This window comes from Pholcus phalangioides, unplaced genomic scaffold, assembly GCF_987345545.1.
Source record: "Pholcus phalangioides strain wild (caught in Gottingen) unplaced genomic scaffold, Ppha-v1.0 ptg000007l_1, whole genome shotgun sequence".
Lineage (NCBI taxonomy): Eukaryota > Metazoa > Arthropoda > Arachnida > Araneae > Pholcidae > Pholcus > Pholcus phalangioides.
The window spans coordinates 14,683,849-14,704,193 of NW_028301600.1; the positions used below are offsets into that span (position 1 = coordinate 14,683,849).

Consider the following 20,345-nt stretch of genomic DNA (forward strand, 5'->3'; position numbering starts at 1 on the left):
TCTTTTTATTCTTTTTACAAACTCAGCGTTTTCGTACACTGGTCAATCATCATCTCGAACTTTGATGTTTTTATATACAGTAAAACCTCGCTACAACGATACTCGATTTTACGATATATCCCTCTACAACAGGGGTCTTCAGTCGCAAGCATTGCCTATGCTTATCATCAAACAGAGAGCATTCACTATGGGAAGGGTGCTCAATCTTTAGGAGAGAGTTTAGGCCACTTCATTGGCTTAACGTGTCGCGAGCCCCTTACGTAATTTGTGAATGTGTCGCCGGTCTTTTAAGTGGTCTGTAAATGTGCTGCGGGTCGATAAAGTGATCTGGAACTGTGTCGTGGCCGCTTGAGCGATCTCTAGATGTGCTGTGGGTCACTTACGTGATCTGTAAATGTGCTGCGGTTCGCTTTGTGATCTGTAAATGTGCTGCGGTTCGCTTTGTGATCTGTAAACTTTCCGCGGGACACTCAAATGATCTGTAAATGTGCAACTTAGTTTATTTTAACAAAATTAGGGTTTGTAGGTCGCGGGCCACATCATAATACTCCAAGAGCCCACATTACTACCGCGGGCCATGAGTTGAGCATGTATGCCTTACGGCAAAATTTACATATGTATGCTAGAAATCTGCATTAATCTTAATTCTTGAATGCGATTTTTACAGAGTATTTAAATGAAGAGTTGATCAAGTGCTCGCGAGCAACAGGTTGAAGACGGCTGCCCTACAATATGGATTTCCAACTGGTGTTCCGTGACAGCTTTTTTGGGGTTCAGCATAATGAAACACCACGGTACCCTTAAAAAATCCCGGAACCCGGAGAGATTTCAAAGATGTGAAAACCTCTTTTAATACTAATACTCGAAAAGCTGGTCTTAAGTTTTAACGAGATAGTGTCTTTTAGAAAATCAGACCACACTTGGATGACTCTAAACAACTTGAAAACAGCAACATTACATTTTTTTTCACCTGGGAATTTCGAAGCAGAAGCTCCAGAAGTTCATGAATGCCGTCATCAGGAAATTATAACTTGTAAAAACGATGTCTTTTTGGAAATTATTTATCCACAAGAAGAGTGAGGATTCTTGAATTACGGAAGTTACGTGTACTTTACTGGACACCCAGGGTCATCTTAACCCACGAATCCCACCCGGACATTGCGCAGGGGCTTCCACGATATGTTCTGGGACAATAATTTATGACAATAAATATGTAAATTAAGAAGTGGTGCCCCAACATGGTGGTGCTACATCAACGCACAGGTTAATTCTTAGTCCCCCTCAGGGTTTTCTTTAATTCTCAGCCATATTCGCGATGGGGTTGTTTTTTTTTAAGGCTTTTTGCCTTCTCTCGATTTACTACTGATACGATTTCCCTAAATGATATGGTATCGGCTTGAGTCCCATGTATACATTTCAAGCTTTTACGTGACTAGAAGAGAAGAATGTCGTAATCAAGAAGTGATTTTTATGAGGAGGGCCCAGACTTTGATTTGATTCTAGTTTCGTTTTCCCATTTTTTAATCGGTTTTTTTTTCTTAATTCTTTCACAAACTCAGCATTTCCGTTCAGTGGTCAATCATAATCTCGAACTTTGATGTTTTATATACAGTGGCACCTCGCTACAGCAATACTCGATTTAACGGTAAATCCTTCTACAACAGGTGTCTTCAACCCTTTCTGAGTCGCGAGCACTGCCCGTGCTTATCATCAAACAGAGAGCACCTCTCGCGGCAAAGGGTGTTCAACTTTTAGGAGAGAGTTTAGGCTATACTTCATGGGCTTGAAAACGTGTCGCGTGCTACTTTAGCCATATATGAATGTGTCGCCGGTCTCTTATGCTGGTGATCGCCGGTGATCTGTAACCGTGTCGCGACCGCTTGTGCGATCTCTAGATGTGCTGTGGGTCTCTTGAGTGACATGTAAATATGCTTCGGGTCAGTAAATGTGCCGCGATCCTCTTAAGTCACCTGTAAATATGCCGCGGGTCATTTAAGTGATTTGTAAATGCGCAGGTTAGTTCATTTTCCCAAAATTAGGGTTTGAAATCGCGGGCAACATCATAATATTCCAACCGCCCACGTCACGCCCGTTGGCCATGAGTTGAGCATGTTACGTCAACGTTTACATACGTATGCCAGAAATCTGCGTTAATCGTAATTCTTGAATGCAATTTTTACAGGGTATTTAAATGAAAAGTTGATCAAGTGCTCGCGAGCGCGAAGTCTATCATGAGCATTGAGCACTCTTAGTGGTTCAGAGAGTATCATGGTGCTCGCGCGCGAGCAACAGATTGAAGATGACTGCTCTTCAATATGGATTTCAAACTGGTGTTCCGCGGAACTCTGGGGGGGGGGGAGGGGTTCCTGACAGCTTTTTTTGGGGTTCCACGTGATCAAACACTACGGAACCCTTGTTTGTTAAACTAAAAATTCCGGAACCCGGAGTAGTTTCAAAGAAGAAAACTTTTTTGATACCGATACTCGCAAAGCTGTTCTTTATTTTAAATTTTAACGAGATAGTGTCTAAAAGAATCCGAATACGTGGATGAATAAACAACTAAACGATGTGTTTTTAGAAATTTTGTTTTCACTAGAAGTGAGGATTTTGAATTGCAGAAGTTACGTATACTTTACGGAACACCCAGGGTCATCTTAACACATGAGTTTCACCCGGACATTGCACAGGGACCTCATTTGCGTAGGAGCTTCCACGCTATGATCCCATGCATATATTTCAAGTTTTTTCGTGACTAGAAGAGAAGAATGTCGAAATCAGAAAATGATTTATGATGCATGCAGAAAAATTCTTGAAAAAGACCAGAAAAACAACTATCAACTAGATGGGTATTTTTTTCCAACTAAATAGTCAGAAAAAAGACCGCACATGCAGTTAGAAAATAACATAGTTGGCAACACTGCCTAAGCGGCCCGCGACACATTTCCAGATCATTCGAGTAATCAGCGGAACATTCACAGATCACATAAGTGGCCCGCGACTCGTTTTCAAACCAGTGAAGTGGCCCGCAATCTCCTAAAGGTTGAGCACCCTTGAGTTAAACTGTCCTTAAAAATAAATGATCAGGACGCAACAAGAATTGTGATGTCTTTAGATGTGAGAGACCCGTTGCTGAAGGATATAAATCTCTAAGAAAAAGAGAGGCGGATACAATTCATTCTTGAAGGATTTTTTTTTTCTCGCCTTGAGATGAATCCCACACCTCCATGGTACTTGAAGAGTCAAGTTCTATCTCTGCTGTTCTCTTCTTGAGAGAGAGGAGAGGAAAATCTCTCGTCATGGAAAAAATTCTCCAGCAGAAGCCGCAATAATCTGCAACTGAGTTGAGGGGAGGAGTTGCTGCTGCTGCTGCTGCTCTTCCAAGTTGTTAAAAGTTTTCGAAATCTACCCACTCGGTGTAAATTGTTTTTTTTTCTCTCTGCTGCTTCTACAAAGTGGTTCATTGCGTGCTTTCTTCAATGTCTATCGCGTCATCGGGCCATATAAAATATATATATATATATATTGGAAATTTCTTTACCTGAGGAGAGAGGTTGACAGTTTTCTTTTCATTGTTTTCTACACCAGAAGTTTCCAACGTAAAATTCTCGCGCAACCACCATTGATAGTTATAATGCGTTTCTGCGGAACCCTTGATGATAATGAGGCTGTTCTACGGAACTCTAACAAATTTTTGAGTTGTGTGAGTGTGTAGCTACTGCCGTGTCTCAACAACATCATAGCTTCAGGGCAAAAATGAAAGAGGCTTATTCATCAACTTTTAATTTACTGTCGTGAATTATTGTGCTAGATCTTATCGTGGAAGCCCCTATAAAAATGAGGTCCCCGTGCCGTGTCCGAGAGGTACTCATCTGGTAAGATGGCCCTGGGTATCCCGTAAAGTATACGCAAATTCTGCAATTCAAGAATCCTCATTTCTAGTGGATAAACAATTTCCAAAAAGAAAAAAAAAACCGATCGTTTTTACAACTTATAATTTCCTGGTGAAACGGAAAATGCCATTCTCGTGAACTTCTAGAGCTTCTGGTTCGAAAATTCGGTGCGGAATAAAAAATGTAATGTTACTGTTTTTAAGTCGTTTTGTCATTCAAGAGAGTGGTCTGAAATTTTTTAAACCCGACACTATCTCGTTAAAATTCAAAAGTGAAGAACAGCTTTGTGAGTATTTGTAACAAGAGAGCTTTCTTCTTTGAAAGCTATCTGGGTTCCGGAATTTTCAAGGATTCCGTAACGTTTAATTAGGCGAAGTCCAAGAACCCCAATACTCGGCGGAACGCCAGTTGGAACCCCATGTTCTAGACGAGATTTTGCCTCAGAAGTGTTCAACCATTTTCCTTGAGAATTTGTACAAGGTGTTTGATTGGAACGTTGAACAAGTAGACGCGAGCATGAAATCGGACACGAGCATTGAGCACTCTGGGCGCTTCAGGGAGCATCGTGGTGCTCGCGAGTAAAGGGTAGAAGATGCTTGTTTTATCAGTTAAACTGTATGAAAGTCAGAAAAGATGAAGTTTGTGAGTCGCATGATTTTATAATGATCGCATCATGCACACATCAGGAATGTTCAACCTTTTGGAGAGTGCTGGCAACTTCAGTGATTTGGTAACCAGCCATGGGCCACTCAAATGATATAATGCACTGTCGCGGGAGGCCACTCAAATTATATGGTACGCTGTCATGGGCTATTTAAGTGATTTAGTACCTAGTCACAGTTGCGAATAAAATAAAATGTTTCGTGACTTTGAATGCTTTTATATTGTATAGTTGAAATTCTAGAACTGAAACTAAAACCAACATACTTTTTTTGCAAGACTGGCTAGATAGTGTTGCAATTTTAACCGTAGGCCCGTTGTAATCCCTAGTGGAAGTTACAGTGAAAAGGCCCCCAACTAGCACTAAACAAATCAAAACATACTAATCAAATCGACTGGTGTGAAAACAATCATTTTATTCATTTTTTCCAAAATTAAGTTTAAGATCGCAGGACACATCAAAAGACTTCGAGGGCAACATTTGGCGCACTAGTCAATAACTTTCATTCGCGCAGTTACAAATTAACTTATAATCTTATAGTGACAAAAATTATTTCGAATTTTACAGTAACAAAGCACCGAACCGGCACATATCAACATCAACAGCTCCCCATGACGCTTCTGACAATGGTTGATGATGCCCACTTTAAGAAGCCCTCTTTTACGGTGAAAAATCAAAGTTTGTTGAAACGAACGTCAAAGTAGTTGATTTACTTTTAAGACCAAATGGCTTTTTAGTGTTCAAGCCTGGATTTAAACCTAATCTTGAATATTTTGTTAGCATTATAGTATCATTTCTATTGACTATAATACTAGTTATCAAGTCAGCCTATACCTATAATCAGAAAAAGAAACCAACGAAAATAGCAAATTAAAGAAAAATCACGAAATTCCTAACGCCTTTCGACATATTTGTCAACGCGCGTTAGGAAAATTTCGTGATTTTCCCATTATTTTTCTTTTTCATTGATCTCCCTCTGTGATTATATGGGCAAAGGATTATCTACTCTTCAATACTTACTATTGTGTGTAAGACTTCAAATTGTGCCTGAAATTTCAGATTCTAGCATGAAGGGTTTTGATAGTTTTGCATTGAATTAATGCGTAAAAACTTTAAACTAGACATAGTAGACAGAAAGATCACTTGGAAACAACATTTTCCGCTGAAACTTCTGAAACTGATAGAAAAAAACAACTCGATATTCTGGAACCCCCCCCACCCCACACGTGACACACTACAAATTCAAAAGGTGAATGCGTCTTGCTCTCATCCTAAAGCCGTTTTCCCGATAACGAAACACAAAGCGGGACGGAGGTTTCTCCTAGAAATGTGATCCCAAAGCCAGTTGTTAAATTAAAAACACTGGCACCAAATTAAAACTGGCATCCGTGGCACCATCCGAACCACTACTACCACCACACACACATGCCTAAAGTTAGAGAAATAGGAAAAAGAGGCAAAGGAGGCAGATACGTGTGTGGTGCGTCTCACAGACCCTTTCCCAACGTCGAAATTTATTTAAATAATCTCAGTTGCTAATTAAATTATTTCAACATCATCCAAAGGAGGATAAAAAGATTTTTTCCTAGTGAGGAATTAAACGCAGAATTAGTAAATAGGAAAGGTCCGCAGTGCGTTGTGCTTTTATTGGGCTTTTCCCATTCCTTACCTTAAAACGGTCTTAAAAAAAAGGTACGCGCGGCAATCTTAAAACGTTCTAAAGAGATATATACATTTAATTGGAAGCAAAACATGGTCGGGTCTTAAGGGTTTTCGCCGCGGCTAAGCCATGAATTATTTAGTCGATCTTTTCCCATCAAAGACATACGCACAAATATATAGAAAATTCGCTCACTCAACTCACCAGAAAGAACCACGAAAACAAGATGGAATTTCAAACCGATTTTGAATTGAAAAGAGAAAAGGCATGATAATATATATATATAACAACAAAAATAAATTTTTCTACTCAAAATATCTTTTCCAATTATCCTATTTCACATCATTTTCAGGATATGATCAAGTGCACAAAAATCAAAGAGAGACACTTTCTCTCTCTCTAGAGAATCTCTTAATTCCGCTAAAACGCAGCTTATTAAGTGACATTAACTGAAAAAAAAGAGAATAAAATGTGTTTCTGTGTGATACTATGAAATAAAAATTTTAAGAATTGTGTTATCGAGAAAATGACGTCGAAAACGCGCTCAAAAGCGAAAATTTCTAATCTGAAAAATTTTTCCTAATTTTTTTTTCCCCCCCGTCATCATTATTGTTAAAAATCTCGTCCAAAACACTAAAGTGATATTGAAAATACTAACACCTTTGGTAGTTTTACATAATTTATTTTGATTAAGAAATTACCTGAAATTTTTCCTAAAATAGTTACCATCAATTTCGTCTAATATGTATCAATTCGAAGAGATGTAATTAATGAAATTGTGAAACCAATTGACTTAATAACATCACTTTGAGATATTTCTATTGAGGAATATGCGTTTTCTTAATTCGATTGATTTAAGTTTAAAAAATATATATGTATGTAGTGAATTAAATTTGCATAATATGTATATAAATCCGTAGTTTCGAGAAAATACTCGTGAAATGTGTGAAAATTTTCCGTATTTTTATATCGCTCAGAAATTTCCTCAGAATTTAGAGTTATTCTAAAATATTTAGTTTCGTTTTCAATCACCTTCGAATTATTTTCTGAATTAAAAATTAACTTTATATGCAATTAAAAAATATAATTAGGTAATTGAAGAGTTTGTTTTTATGATTCAGAAAAGCTAAATTGTTAGTTATAATTCAGAGTTGTTTTGACGATTGGTGGTCAGTATTTTGGTCTTGATTCTGTTATGATAATTTAGTATTCCACGGCTGCGCCGTCTTTACGCATGGGGCTCACCTGGATACGGTCCAGAGCCTCATGTGCAGAGGGGCCCTTAACTAGGATTTTTGCCATCCCCCCAACTTTAAAATTCGATAATTTTACAAGGGTGCTCTTTGTTCCCACCTAAAACTGCTTCCCCCCCCCCACCCTAAATTTTGTCACCCGGGGCAGTTGCTCCCCTCTAGTTCCGGCCCTGCTCATGACAATCAGATCTGGTTACAATGTTCGAGAGTATGTATGTGAAATTTTAGGCAGGTATTTCTTGCCAGGTAGGGCCTCAGATACCCGGGGGCCTACGCTGCTCTTAAGATTGCCCTGCTCTACGGATAATCATAATTAACGCCTGCGCAATGTGGAGTTCGTTCCGTTTTTTTGTTGATTTCTCGAACGGGAATTTTTTTTCCATTATAGAGGACCGCTGACCGCCTGCTGGACGATGCCGCGACGGAAGCAGCCTCATCCTCTCCACCTCGACGGTGCTGACCAACTGGCCAACATCTTGGATGCTGGTGAGTCTCGATGAATTTTTGAAAAATTTAATTCAATTTTTTTTTTACGTGAGATGAAAACGCATACTTCGTTTTAGGATCGTGCTTTTTCAGGATGGAGAGAAAGGAAAAAAAAATCGATTTTTTTTTTACAGTGTATACGTGTATGAATATGTAAATTTGTCTGAGAGGATGATGGGTAACTGAAAGCAGCGAATGAGGGTTAGCAAACGGAAAATGGGAGGAACGGCCAGAAGGACGGAAAGACGGCCGTGTCCACTCGCCGACGGTTGCTGTCGGCCGCACCGCTGACGGTGAATGTTTGACGGCCGTCCGTTGTTTTCTATGAGGGACCCTCGCGGCGATGATTGACCGAAGGCAGTTGTGGCCGGCCGGCAGGTCGGTCACTCTTGACACCAACACCGCTGGCAGTGTCTGCGACCGTACGTGCCGTGAGAGCATCGTCGATATGCATTTCCTTCACCGCATGATATTTTTTTTAAATATTTTAAAGCTTTTCTTGGCGATAGCCGTGACGGCGGCGGTGTTTCGTCGTATTTGAGCTCGTGGAGCACACGCACAAACTAAAAAACAAAACAAACATTCATAAAACACTATTACAAAAAAATTTTCGCTATACAGGGCGATTCTAAATTCATGGGACAAACTTTGAGCGCTGAAATAAAACAGCTAAACAATCATTTTTGATTATGGAATGTGTTGTCGAATAGTAGTAGCAAACGCGATGGAGGGTGTTTTTAGAGAGTGCTCAACAGCACTTCACCATAAACAAATACATTTTTGCTGCAATATGTGCTATCAACCATTCGATGGTGCATATGCATCTTCGGATTGGATTGGAGTTTGTTTTTTACTGGTGCAAGGACCATCAAGGTTATGCTGCGCCAAACAATGGTGAAGCGGTATAATTACTTGTGGTAATTACTCATTTGCGTTAACCAGGTTGCACCATGAGAAGGCCTACCACATTGCACTACTCTGCACACGTCGAATGGTAGATTGCACTTATTGCAGCAAATCCGTCAGAAAAATATGATATTTGCTTTTAGTTAGTCAAGTGCTGTTGAGCACTCTCTAAAAACACCCGCTGCCACCTTTGCTATTTCGATTCGACCACACATTCTGTGACCAAAAATGCTTGTTTTGGAGTCTTATATCACATTTTGAAGTTTGTCCCGTGAATTTAGAATCACCCTGCATTTTATTATCATAATATATAATTACTGTATATCAATAAAATTTGATAGATTTCCGGGTACACACATATTCTCATAATTTTCAGGGCCGTAACTAGGACTTTTTGGGGGGAAACATGATTTCCCACCCGCTCTACTGCGAAATTCGATGATTTTATAACGGCATTTTGTTCTTCCCCATAACCTTCCTCCTCCAAAAGTTAGCCGCCCGAGGTATTTGCTTCCTTTGCCCCCACCCCGTTCCCCCTTCTAGTTCCGGCTCTGCATATTTATACACTTTTGTGTTTACAGGGTGATAATTAAAGTTCCGTTTTCAAAATGGTCTGATATAAGAACTGCTCAGAATGTTTTGACACCTTGCTTGGACACTCCTGTAGCAATGGAACTTTGCTTCGTGAAGAGCAGCGATTTTGTAAGAAATCTTAAAAGTAAACACTAGCCAAATTTTTTAGGAGCCAATCATGCCTTTTTTTGGAGAAAAACGGTCTAAAATAATGTTTCTCTTGGCTTTCCCAAGACTTAGTTACTCCTTTCTATGTAATTAGATATAGCTTAGAAATAGCGAAAATTTTGCGCTGTTCTCAGACTCCAGTTTACTAATCTCACATTAAAAAATTCAGGCGCCAATACCAGCTTTCAAGTCGCTATGGCGACCTGACACCTGGAATTTATCCTGCCTTGGTGAAAAAAAAAGGGATAGAAATATTTCAATTTTTTTTTTCCGCTAGGTCGGATATAAGGGGAAATTCACACTAAGCCGTTAAACATTTAAGAGTGACGTAACAAGTGTTTTAATACGCTGTCCTTCACATTCTAATACAAGTTGAAATCTCGCAACGTAACATCTTCAACAACAGATCCCAGATAGATTTTAAGAAGAACATTTTTGTTACGCACTGCATGACGGCTTGCAGTTCAACTAAATTTGTGATGTTTCTATTGAACGCAACGTATTTTAGATGTGTCCGCAAAGTCAAAAATCACATGGATTAAGGTCTAGATGAAAAGACAACTGACGTAAAGCATGTGGACTTTCAGTTGCATATGTTCTAAAAAACTTCTCGCATCAACACTACTCTATGCTGATCCGCATTTGAAATATTTCAGCTTGTATATCACGATACGAAGGACATCATTTCGAAATTTTATTTTTAACTTGTAAACGCCTACTATTTTTGTATTGTTTTAAATCGTGATGAATTACCAAGTTGTCCCACTGGCGATAAATTTTCGAAATTTATTTTCTTCACTAAAAAAAATTTGAATGCTTCAAGGGGGAATAATCATGCAAAGTTTCAAAGAATTCTGAACAATGGTTCTTAATCCAGATCATTTTTTAAACCGGAACTGTAATCAATATCACCCTATAAATCCCGTAATTCTGGTCTTGGTGAAAAAAACCCGTAAATATTCATTTTTTTCCCCACAAAACTTGATACGTATTACAAATTATCATTTGAACATGATATCCTAATCGACCGACTCTGCTAAAATTACGGGGAAATTCATCAATTCCCCAAATGATGAAAGGCTGGACACACAGTTTTCCCGAAAGGGTGAAAACTTCTCGTCAAGTTGACAAGCAAGGCGTTTGTTGCGAGAAAAGGAATAAAACAAACTGAAAGAGAGAGAATCTGCAACTGAAACCGACCGTATTCTCGAGCAACATTGCAGAACATGAAATTTTTGTGTTTTTGGCTTGGAATCAAGCTCCATTCATCATTTCGAGTCTAACCGCTGAGACAGTCTCACCCCGCTGATTCGTCTAAAATAGTCTATATTTAGTTCGGGTAACTGAAAAGATAGTCAACATTCATCTCAGACCTACGTTTCTTCGAGGAATCTTTCTTTTGAACTATATAATTCTCTCCCCCCACCAACTTCACACACACACCTTAAACAACAGCCATGTTGATCGAAAACATTATTCTCGGATGATGTTTTTCCTGCACCATGAATCGAAAACGAAACTTACGAGCAACACATTTTCACTCGTTAAAACAAAATCAAAGAATCACATCCTTTGGTAAGATTAATATACTGTAGAATTTATATATATTATAAATAGAAGAAATTGACTACCTGTTAGATGGATTGATGACCATTAAGGTAAGTGAAGTGTAAAATCAAAATAATCACGAGAAAATTACCATCTGACACGTAGTATTTTACGTGGTACTTACTCTGTGATAGAATCAGGCAAGTAGGCTTTGATTCAACGATACCGATAAGTATTGGTTATTTTATCAAAAGTGGTTGGAAACAATTGGTTTCATTTGTATGGTTACGTTAAACCTCTGGAAGGTTTTACAGATGTGTAGAGACAGGGCCCAACTTTAACTTGATGGGGGCCCTGGGCAGAAGAGGTATTGGTGGCCTCCTGGACTGTGGTTGAAGAGGTTTGGTACATGATGTTTGTAAACGCATAAAGAAAAAAATGATATGCACTATTTTAAATAAGAAATGTAATGTAAAATTTTCCATGAGGTATCTTAAAATAAATTCTTCTTTCACACTCCCTTATGAGAAAAATCATTGATAATATCATCAAAATCGAATTTTTAAGTTATTTCAGTGAGCGAACTGATGATTTCATTATTTTTAATAAGAAGGATGATTTTTCTCTGGATAAGATATTGGTGATGTTGTCAATGATGATTCAATGCTGTCTAAGCATTTGGAAATGTCTCTTCTAAACCTCTAGGTTATTAACATTTGTCGCATTGTGTCACCAATTTGAACCAAGGATGAAAACTGTTGCAGTTCATCTGAAGAAGTGTTTGCGAGATCGGATGCATAAAGTTTTGCATTGCAAATACACAGAATCTTCGGGAATATTTGGGGATTTCATGTTGATCAAACATGCTAACTTTCTTGCCATCGTTTCCTAAATAATTTTACCGTCAAAAAGATGTGAAATTGAGGAATCGAACAAAAAACTGTGACACATTCAAACATATTCTTGTCCCTGAGTTAATATTGCAATAGGTGCATTGCACATGCTGCGTAAAGTCTATTACCGATTGGTATAATATTAAAATTGATATTTATAGGGTTTGCCAATGATGAGCACTTTGGAAATATTATGATGTAATTAAGGAAAAAAAAATATTTGATTTTCCAAAATTTCACCAAATAAAATTTAAGTAAAATATATTCTATTATGAATTTTTGGGCCCTGGGCAAACGCCCATGTTGCTCATGCTAAAATAGGGTCTTGGGTAGAGATGGGGATAGGTTAAAAAAAAAAGAGAGAAAGAGAGGCCACACACACAAAAAAAAAGGTGCTTAAAATGTCTCCACTGGAAGAAAAGAATGTAGTAAAGAACGAAATAATTTAAAATAAATGAAATCTTGGTGAAGATAGTGTTCGAGTTGTCATTCATATCTCGATGGGATCTTGGCTCCCCGTTGCGTTTACGATTCGCCTTGACATTCAAAACGACTATTGCCCAGTCCAATGCGACAAATATTACGATTTCTTTCCTTCTTTATTCATTTTATTTATCTTTTTTTGTATATGCGGAGAAGATTTTATCTTCGAAGTCATGTGAGATGGTATTATGCGAGAGCTAATAACAATGGCTGCACAACGAACTTTTATATTAGTTCATATTTGCCGTTCCTTTGTGCGCATCAGGGTCATCTTTGTTTAACCGAAGGCTGATGAAAATGCCATCTTTTATACAGGGTAATTCCTCTTGCCGCATTTTAATGGCGAACCATTGATCCTAGAGGCACACTTGGAATTGGACAAAAGTATCCAAATAACGTGTAAAACTCATATATGCATTCATGTTGCAAGGGATCGTTTAAATTTATTAAAATATAAAAATTAACTTTTTATACGGACACCCTGTCCTCAAAGACTCAATTAGAAAGTTGTTGCCCCGTTTCTTCCGAGGCCAATAAAAAAATTCCAAGTTCCTAAGTGCAGTATTCGCTGAGATATTTGAATTCAAATATCGGAGAAAAATTGATGAAGAATCGCATAAACTGACGGGCAACGCTTCTGTCCCGCATCCATACGGTTCTTTCCACACTATTCTCAGTTTTTTGAATTCAACTATCTTTGCTAATATTGCGCTTGGAAATATGGATTTTTTTTGTTAGCCTCAGGAGAGACTGGGCAACAACTTTCTATCTAGGTTTTTGAGGATAGGGTGTCCGTATAAAAAGTCAACTTTTATATTTTAATAACTAAACAACTTTTTGCAACATGAATGATGTATCTGAGTTCTACACGTTATTTGGATATTTTTCCTACTTGGATGTATGCCAGTAAGATCAACGGTTTGGCAGTAAAATGCGGCAAGGAGAATTATGAAATTACCTGTATAATTTAGATGTAACATAGCAATAGTGTTTTTCAACTAGTATATACCCGAAGACCATTCGAGAGAACCTCTTTTATGCAATTTTTTCCCCAAATTTTCTCCATTTTGTTAATTCAAATATCTCAATGAATATTGCACATAGAAACGTGGAATTTTTTTTTGTTGGCATCAGTAAAGACAGGACAACAACTTTCTAACTGGGTATTTGAGCACAGGGTTTCCGTATAAAAAGTTATTTTATTTTAATAACCATACAACCCCCTTGCAGCATGAATGCCGTATCTGAGTTCTACGCGTTATCTGAATATTTTTTTCTAATTGGAAGTATGCCTGTACGATCAACGGTTCACCAGTAAAATTTCGTGCATGCTGTTACCTATGCACCTTGTATATATAGTAGAACCTCTAGACAACGGACACCAATGGGATCGAAAATTTTGTCCGCTAATGTCCGTTAATAAATAGTCAACTACGTCAAGTCCAAAAAGTGTACCTAACGGGAGGCGTTGACGGGGAATGTCCGGTATATGGGAGATTACGTTATACAGTACACTGTAAATCACAATCGATATTGAATTAATATTATTGATTTTGAGTTATATATATTGAGTTGATATTATAATATTACAGTATTCAGTTATACGAATTAAAAAAAAGTTAACTAAAAGTATTCAATAACTAATATCTCTTATTATAATACATAAGGAGTAGACGTTCGGGTTTTTCCATCAGAGGAATTATTGTACTTTTGTTCTATTCTGATGTTACCATCATAAAAATCTGTGCGTGCTTCCTAAAAGCAGGTACAAATACATATATAACGGGGGAAGCCAAAAAAAAATGATGGCAGTGGGATGTCTCGCTGACCGGTAGCAGCGGCCATGGTGGTGCGTAATAAACGGCGAAGTGAGTCCAGAAGAGACAACCACTACCATGTGGGCCCGTACTCCTTCCATTATATCGCTCTCAATAAAAACAACCTCTGTAGGGGTAAGGGTTATTTATTTATTTTGGTTATTTATTTATTTATATGCTCGCGATTCTCTTTCTCGTGCTAAGAAGGAGGACGACTCATCGATCGCAGCACCCCCTCCCCCCTTTTTTTGCTTGACCAACGTTCTCCTCTTCAAAATTGATGTTGAAAATATAAACCTTTATTTATATCATTCCATGCTGTACTATCTTCGAATTCATTTACTCTGAATTATATTCGAATTCCTAAAGTTATACACTAGAGAAATGGTTTCCGAACTGTGGGTCGTGACTCCCTCGGGAGGCGTTGATGAGTTGGGGGGGGGGGATGGTCGCGAAGAATTTTGCGAAAAATTTAAAAACTTTTGAAATAAATTTATTTTATTTTCTCGGTAACTTGAGTAAAATGTATTCAAGTTGCGAGAAAAGAAAATAATATACTGCATGTCAAGTTCCGTCTCAACGCATGGGCTCACCTGGCCTGAGATGCGGGAGGGGGGCTCATGGTAACAAGATTTGATTAATTAATTAATCAAACGAAATAAAACGTGTCTCGCATGTTAGGGTTGCAGAAAAATTGCTTTGCTCTGGGGCCCCAGCAGGGCCGTAACTAGGATTTTTTGCACTTTTTTGTGTCGCCCGCGGCAAACATGATTTGTCCGCCCCAACCAATTCAAAATTGAATAATTTTATAATGTTATTCTATGTGTTCACCTATAATTTGCCACCCTATAAATTCTGCTGCCCGGGGCAGTTGCCCTCTTGCCCCCTCAAGTTCCGACCCTGGAGCCCAGGATGCCCTCAAGACAGCTATGTGTATGTCAAATTTAAAACACACCTAAACTTTCTTAGCTGGTTATTGTCACGAACGCTACTCCCTAGTCAAAAGTAAAGCACACAACTAATAAATTAGAAACTACAAGGTGTCTGAAAAAGAAGACTTCGGCATTAAAATTGAAAATCTTGAAAGCGGCATAATAAAATAATTCCCTTTTCATGCTTGCAAGACAGCCCTGTAAAAAGTTTTAGTTTCAAAATAAAATTTTAAATTTTAATCTGGTTTGACGAAATCATGTAAAAGAATATAGTGACACATTTCGATGATAGGAAGTCCTACAATCATTCAACTGTCATTGATTGCCAGACACAGGTTGATGTATCTGCTGAATACACGCACAAGCGCGAGCGCACATGTGTCTTCACTCATCTCGACCAGAATGTCGGTTTTTCAAATTATGCACATATGAATAGTATCGGTTGTGCAGCGCTATTCGTCAACTAAATATTCAACTGAAGTTGAAAAAGAGGGATGAGGGTTGCCATACATTTCTTGAGAAAAGGCGATACAGGGAACCACTACACTAGAGCAGTGTTTCTCAACCTCTCTGAAAACAAGGACCAGTGAAATGTCTGAAACAATTTGACTGACCACTTGTGTCCCGTGTTAAGGGACATATCTGTAATTTTCGTCGTTCCGATTTATTTTTTTTACATTTGTCTCGTTTTTTCAACGATGCTCATTTGAATTTGTGATAATTACGAAAGTCGAAACGACACACACACGGCGTTTTCATAATATAAATTATACAGGGTGGGCAAAAAGTCCGTAGAAACTTTAAAAATGAATAAAAACCGGAAAAATAAGCGCAATAAAAAACGGTTTGCAGTGTTAGCATCGCTAGGTCACGGGGATTTTTTTAAGACGGGGGAAAAAAACTAAAAAAAAACCCGATAGGTGGCGCTGGTACGAGCGACTTCGGTGGAAATATGCAAATGAGACGGTTATAAGAACTCGCGCTCGTAATCCACAACCAGTTCACCGTTGTGAGCAGTGTATGTGGACCTGCTGCACTCTGTCGTTGCTGGATTTGTGACTCGCCTGCAATGTGTTATCCCCAGTGGTGGTGATGTGGAACAGATACTGCTGCAATAAACGATTTGGAGGCATTATGTTCATTATTTACGTATCTTTTCTTTGGTTTGTGTACGTCAGCGCCACCTATCTGCTGTTTTTTGAGATTTTTTCCCCCCAGTCTTGAAAAAATTTCCGTGACCTAGCGATGTTAGCCCTGCAAACCGTTTTTTATTTCGGTTATTTTTCCGGTTTTTATTCATTTTTAAAGTTTCTACGGACTTTTTGCCTACCCTGTATTTTATTCGTACTACCCCCAGCAGAAAGTATTCGATCGTCCACAAAAATACTACAGTAGAACCTCTTGATAACGGACATCCATGGGACCAAACAATTTGTCCGCTAACGGGGAGGTATGATATACAGTGGAACCTCCTCGCTTATACGACTCTGTGGAAATATGCAAATGAGACGGTTATAAGAACTTGCGCTCCTAATCGACAATCAATTCACCGTTGTAAACCGTGTATGTGGACCTGCTGCACTCTGCCGCTGCTAGATTTGGGACTCGCCAGCAATGTGTTATCCCCTGCGGTGGTGGTCATGTGGCTGTAATAAACGATTTGGAGGCATTCTTTTCGTTATTTGCGTATCTTTTCTTTGACTGGTGCACGTCAGCGCCACCTATCAGCAGTTTTTTAGTTTTTTCCCATCTTAAAAAAATTCCCGTGACAGCGATGCTAACTCTGCAAACCGTTTTTTATTTCGGTTATTTTTCCGGTTTTTATGAATTTTTAAATTTGCTACGGACTTTTTGCCCACCCTGTATTATGACAATTATGGAAAAAATTATTCATATTCATTTCACATATTTGCAACGTTTTTACGCTTTTTCTGCAATTTTAATTACGATCGGTGATTGTGCCTACTTTTGGCAATGTTTTTTGATGACAATTGGCAATGTGTCCCGTATTTTACGGATTAATATTTAAGATCACACAGTTTACCATATTTTTCTAAGTGAAATACGGTTATCAGATCATTTGAATATTTTTTCCTTGAAATATTGTACATTTTTGTTAATTGTGATTTGTAGCAGCCCTTTATTTCCACACCCTTCAGCAATTTTTACAGTAATTAGAAAATTGCATTCAAAACAACAAATTGCAATTTTTGACAAAATTTAGTGATATCCCGTATTAAGACCGTATGAAGGTATAATTTTATCTGAACCCATATGGATGTTACTGATATCAATTACAACAGCTGAATAATTTTATCAAGTCTCCTGGCGGAACACCTCTGGTCCGCGAACCATATGTGGCGAAACACTGCACTATGGAGAGCAGTGGTTCTCAACCTTTCTCAGCTCATGGCTCCCTTTGTACCATATTTTCCTCTCGTTCCTCCCCCCTTATCCTACCCAGCGCACCCTACCCTCATACAGGAGCAAAAATTTAGATCCATCTCTGTAACCCTGGGCCAACCGCAGATCCAGAAGGGGGTTAAGGGGAGATGATCATCCCTTCCAAGAGCCGAATTCTATGGGGGAAATGAGTATATGTAAAATACGGACGATCTAAATGAACCTACACAATAACCGCACCTACCCTGGGCAAGAGTTGAGTACACTTCTTTTTTGTAGATAATTCTATGCGTTTCAACATCAAGGTCCCCGTTCAAAGTGATGTTCTGGGACTCCATACATAGTCAGAACCGTAACAGCTTACATATTTTGTGGCCTTTGTGTTTGTATTTGTATTTGAACTATTCTGGGGAGCAGCAGATGAACCACGAAAAGAGCAAGATAGCCGCGAGTGACAAAAGTTTGAGAACCACTGCTCTGTAGAATTATTTTATTAGATGAGGGGCAACATTTCATATGTTCAACGGGGTAAGCATGATTGCCGAACTTGAGGCTCAGAAAATCCCCATACAATTTGTTTGAAGTGCAAAGAAACAACTTCGAAATCAAAATGTGGTGCACACTTTCATGTGATATGGTCATTGGGCCATTTTCATCCGAGAAGGAGCACACGTGGAAGTATATTGATTTTTGTACAAAATATTTTTGAGTGTTGCTTCGATTTATGTACTTTTCTGATCCTTCCTATAACTTCCTTTAAAGTGTGGAAACTGATTAAAAATAGGGGCATTTGATCCGGACAAATGCCTCAGTGGATATTGCACATAGAAACGGGGAATTTTTTTTGTTGGCATCAGTAAAGACAGGACAACAACTTTCTAACTGTGTATTTGAGCACAGGGTTTCCGTATAAAAAGTTATTTTATTTTAATAACCATACAACCCCCTTGCAGCATGAATGCCGTATCTGAGTTCTACGCGTTATCTGAATATTTTTTTCTAATTGGAAGTATGCCTCTACGATCAACGGTTCACCAGTAAAATGTCGTGCGTGCTGTTACCTATGCACCTTGTATATATATATAGTAGAATCTCTAGACAACGGACACCAATGGGCTCGAAAATTTTGTCCGCTAACGTCCGTCAACTACATCAAGTCCAAAAAGTGTCCGTTAACGGGAGGCGCTAACAGGGAATGTCCTAATCATCGTGTATTCATGGTTTAGCGATTCACTAATCGCTGATCTCGTGAAAATTTTTTTCGTATTCTACATATGGAAAGCATGTTCTTTTATATTTAGTTCTGGTAAACCTGTATCATCATTAACTTATTCTATGGAAAATCAAAAATAAGATTACCACCATCACTGACCCTTAGTGATGAATATTAGACTATAATATGCATTTCACACAAGCAAATTAACTATTCGAGGTAGTCGAACTTTGATCAACGCAGATTTTTATTTGCGTTCTCATTGGTTTTGATGTTGAACACTCCTTAATTTATCTGTGAAAGAATAAATACAGTTTTTAAGAGTTCACCGAAGGCTAGCGTAACAAGAAAGCAGAAGTTTTCCATGAGACAAGTTCTCATCAGAGTATCATCTTAATGGTATGTTATTCTAACACCAGATCGTTATTTAATCCAACTGGCTCAGCATGGGGACAACTTTATGTTAAGCTTAGAAAGAAAGCGAAAAAAAAAATACTTCGAAAATAACATAAAATAAAATAAAATAAAATAAGCGAACTTAGCATGTAATATGACCTCGTTTGATAGTTATCATATTCATATGCCCCATGGGCATCATTACACTCGAATGCTTTAGTAGCTCCTCAAAGAAACACTAGCGAAAGAAATAGATATTTGGCCGATTGCACGCCGCGAAGATTCCCCGGGCAGATATTGCTCAATTGCTGCCGCATCAAAACTTATCTCAAGAAACGCGTATAATATATACATACTTATGAAAAAACGAAATATGTTTCAACTTAAAAAGTTTAATGTACTTTTCCTTTGTGAAACCGAAAATCATTATAACACACCTGGAAGAATACTGTAACAACTCAAAAAACCTGAATGCAAAATAACGAAAATAAACACTTCACTTTTTCAATACAAAGGCTGCCTACTAGAGCGAAACTTCTGTTGCTTAGAGGCCAGTCTTGTAGCTACAGGAATGTCACTATTACCGACTTGTAGAGAAAAAAAAAAATTTGAATATGGAATTAACTCTCAATTTCATGAATTTTTGAGTTGTGACAGTATTCTGCTTTTAATTTTTTCACCGAAATATGTTTTTTTTAATTTTTTGAGTTTCTTACGCCTCAGGATATGACAACAGATCAGAATCTATGATCGCATCTTCACCAATAAAATCAATCTGTACCCTATTGGTTATATGGCAAAGATTCTGTTTGATAAGATAAAAGACGAATATCATTTCCTTTACACATACAAGCCTATATCGAAATTTTCTGTTACCAAAAATTTTTAGGGCTATTGGAAAAAATACAACAGAAACTCGGTTTTAAACGTTAATTTAGTAACCGTGAATTTTACATGATTTGTGAAATTGATATCTTGACGTTCATAATCATAACCTTGAAAATTGTGAAATTATTGTTATCACGATAGTAAAATGTTGTCATCTATTTTTATTCTGAAGAAA

General features: G+C 38.0%; 1 protein-coding gene across 2 annotated transcripts in view; it reads left to right on the forward strand.

Moving 5' to 3' along the window:
• LOC149084951 (sal-like protein 1) overlaps positions 1-20,345 on the forward strand; it is a 209,611-nt gene that overhangs the window by 4,589 nt on the left and 184,677 nt on the right. For both annotated transcript variants that reach the window (XM_089232694.1, XM_089232695.1), the window contains exon 2: positions 7,853-7,950. In XM_089232694.1, the coding sequence (XP_089088820.1) occupies positions 7,878-7,950 (73 nt within the window). In that variant the 5' untranslated portion in view covers positions 7,853-7,877. The remainder of the gene's footprint in view (positions 1-7,852; positions 7,951-20,345) is intronic.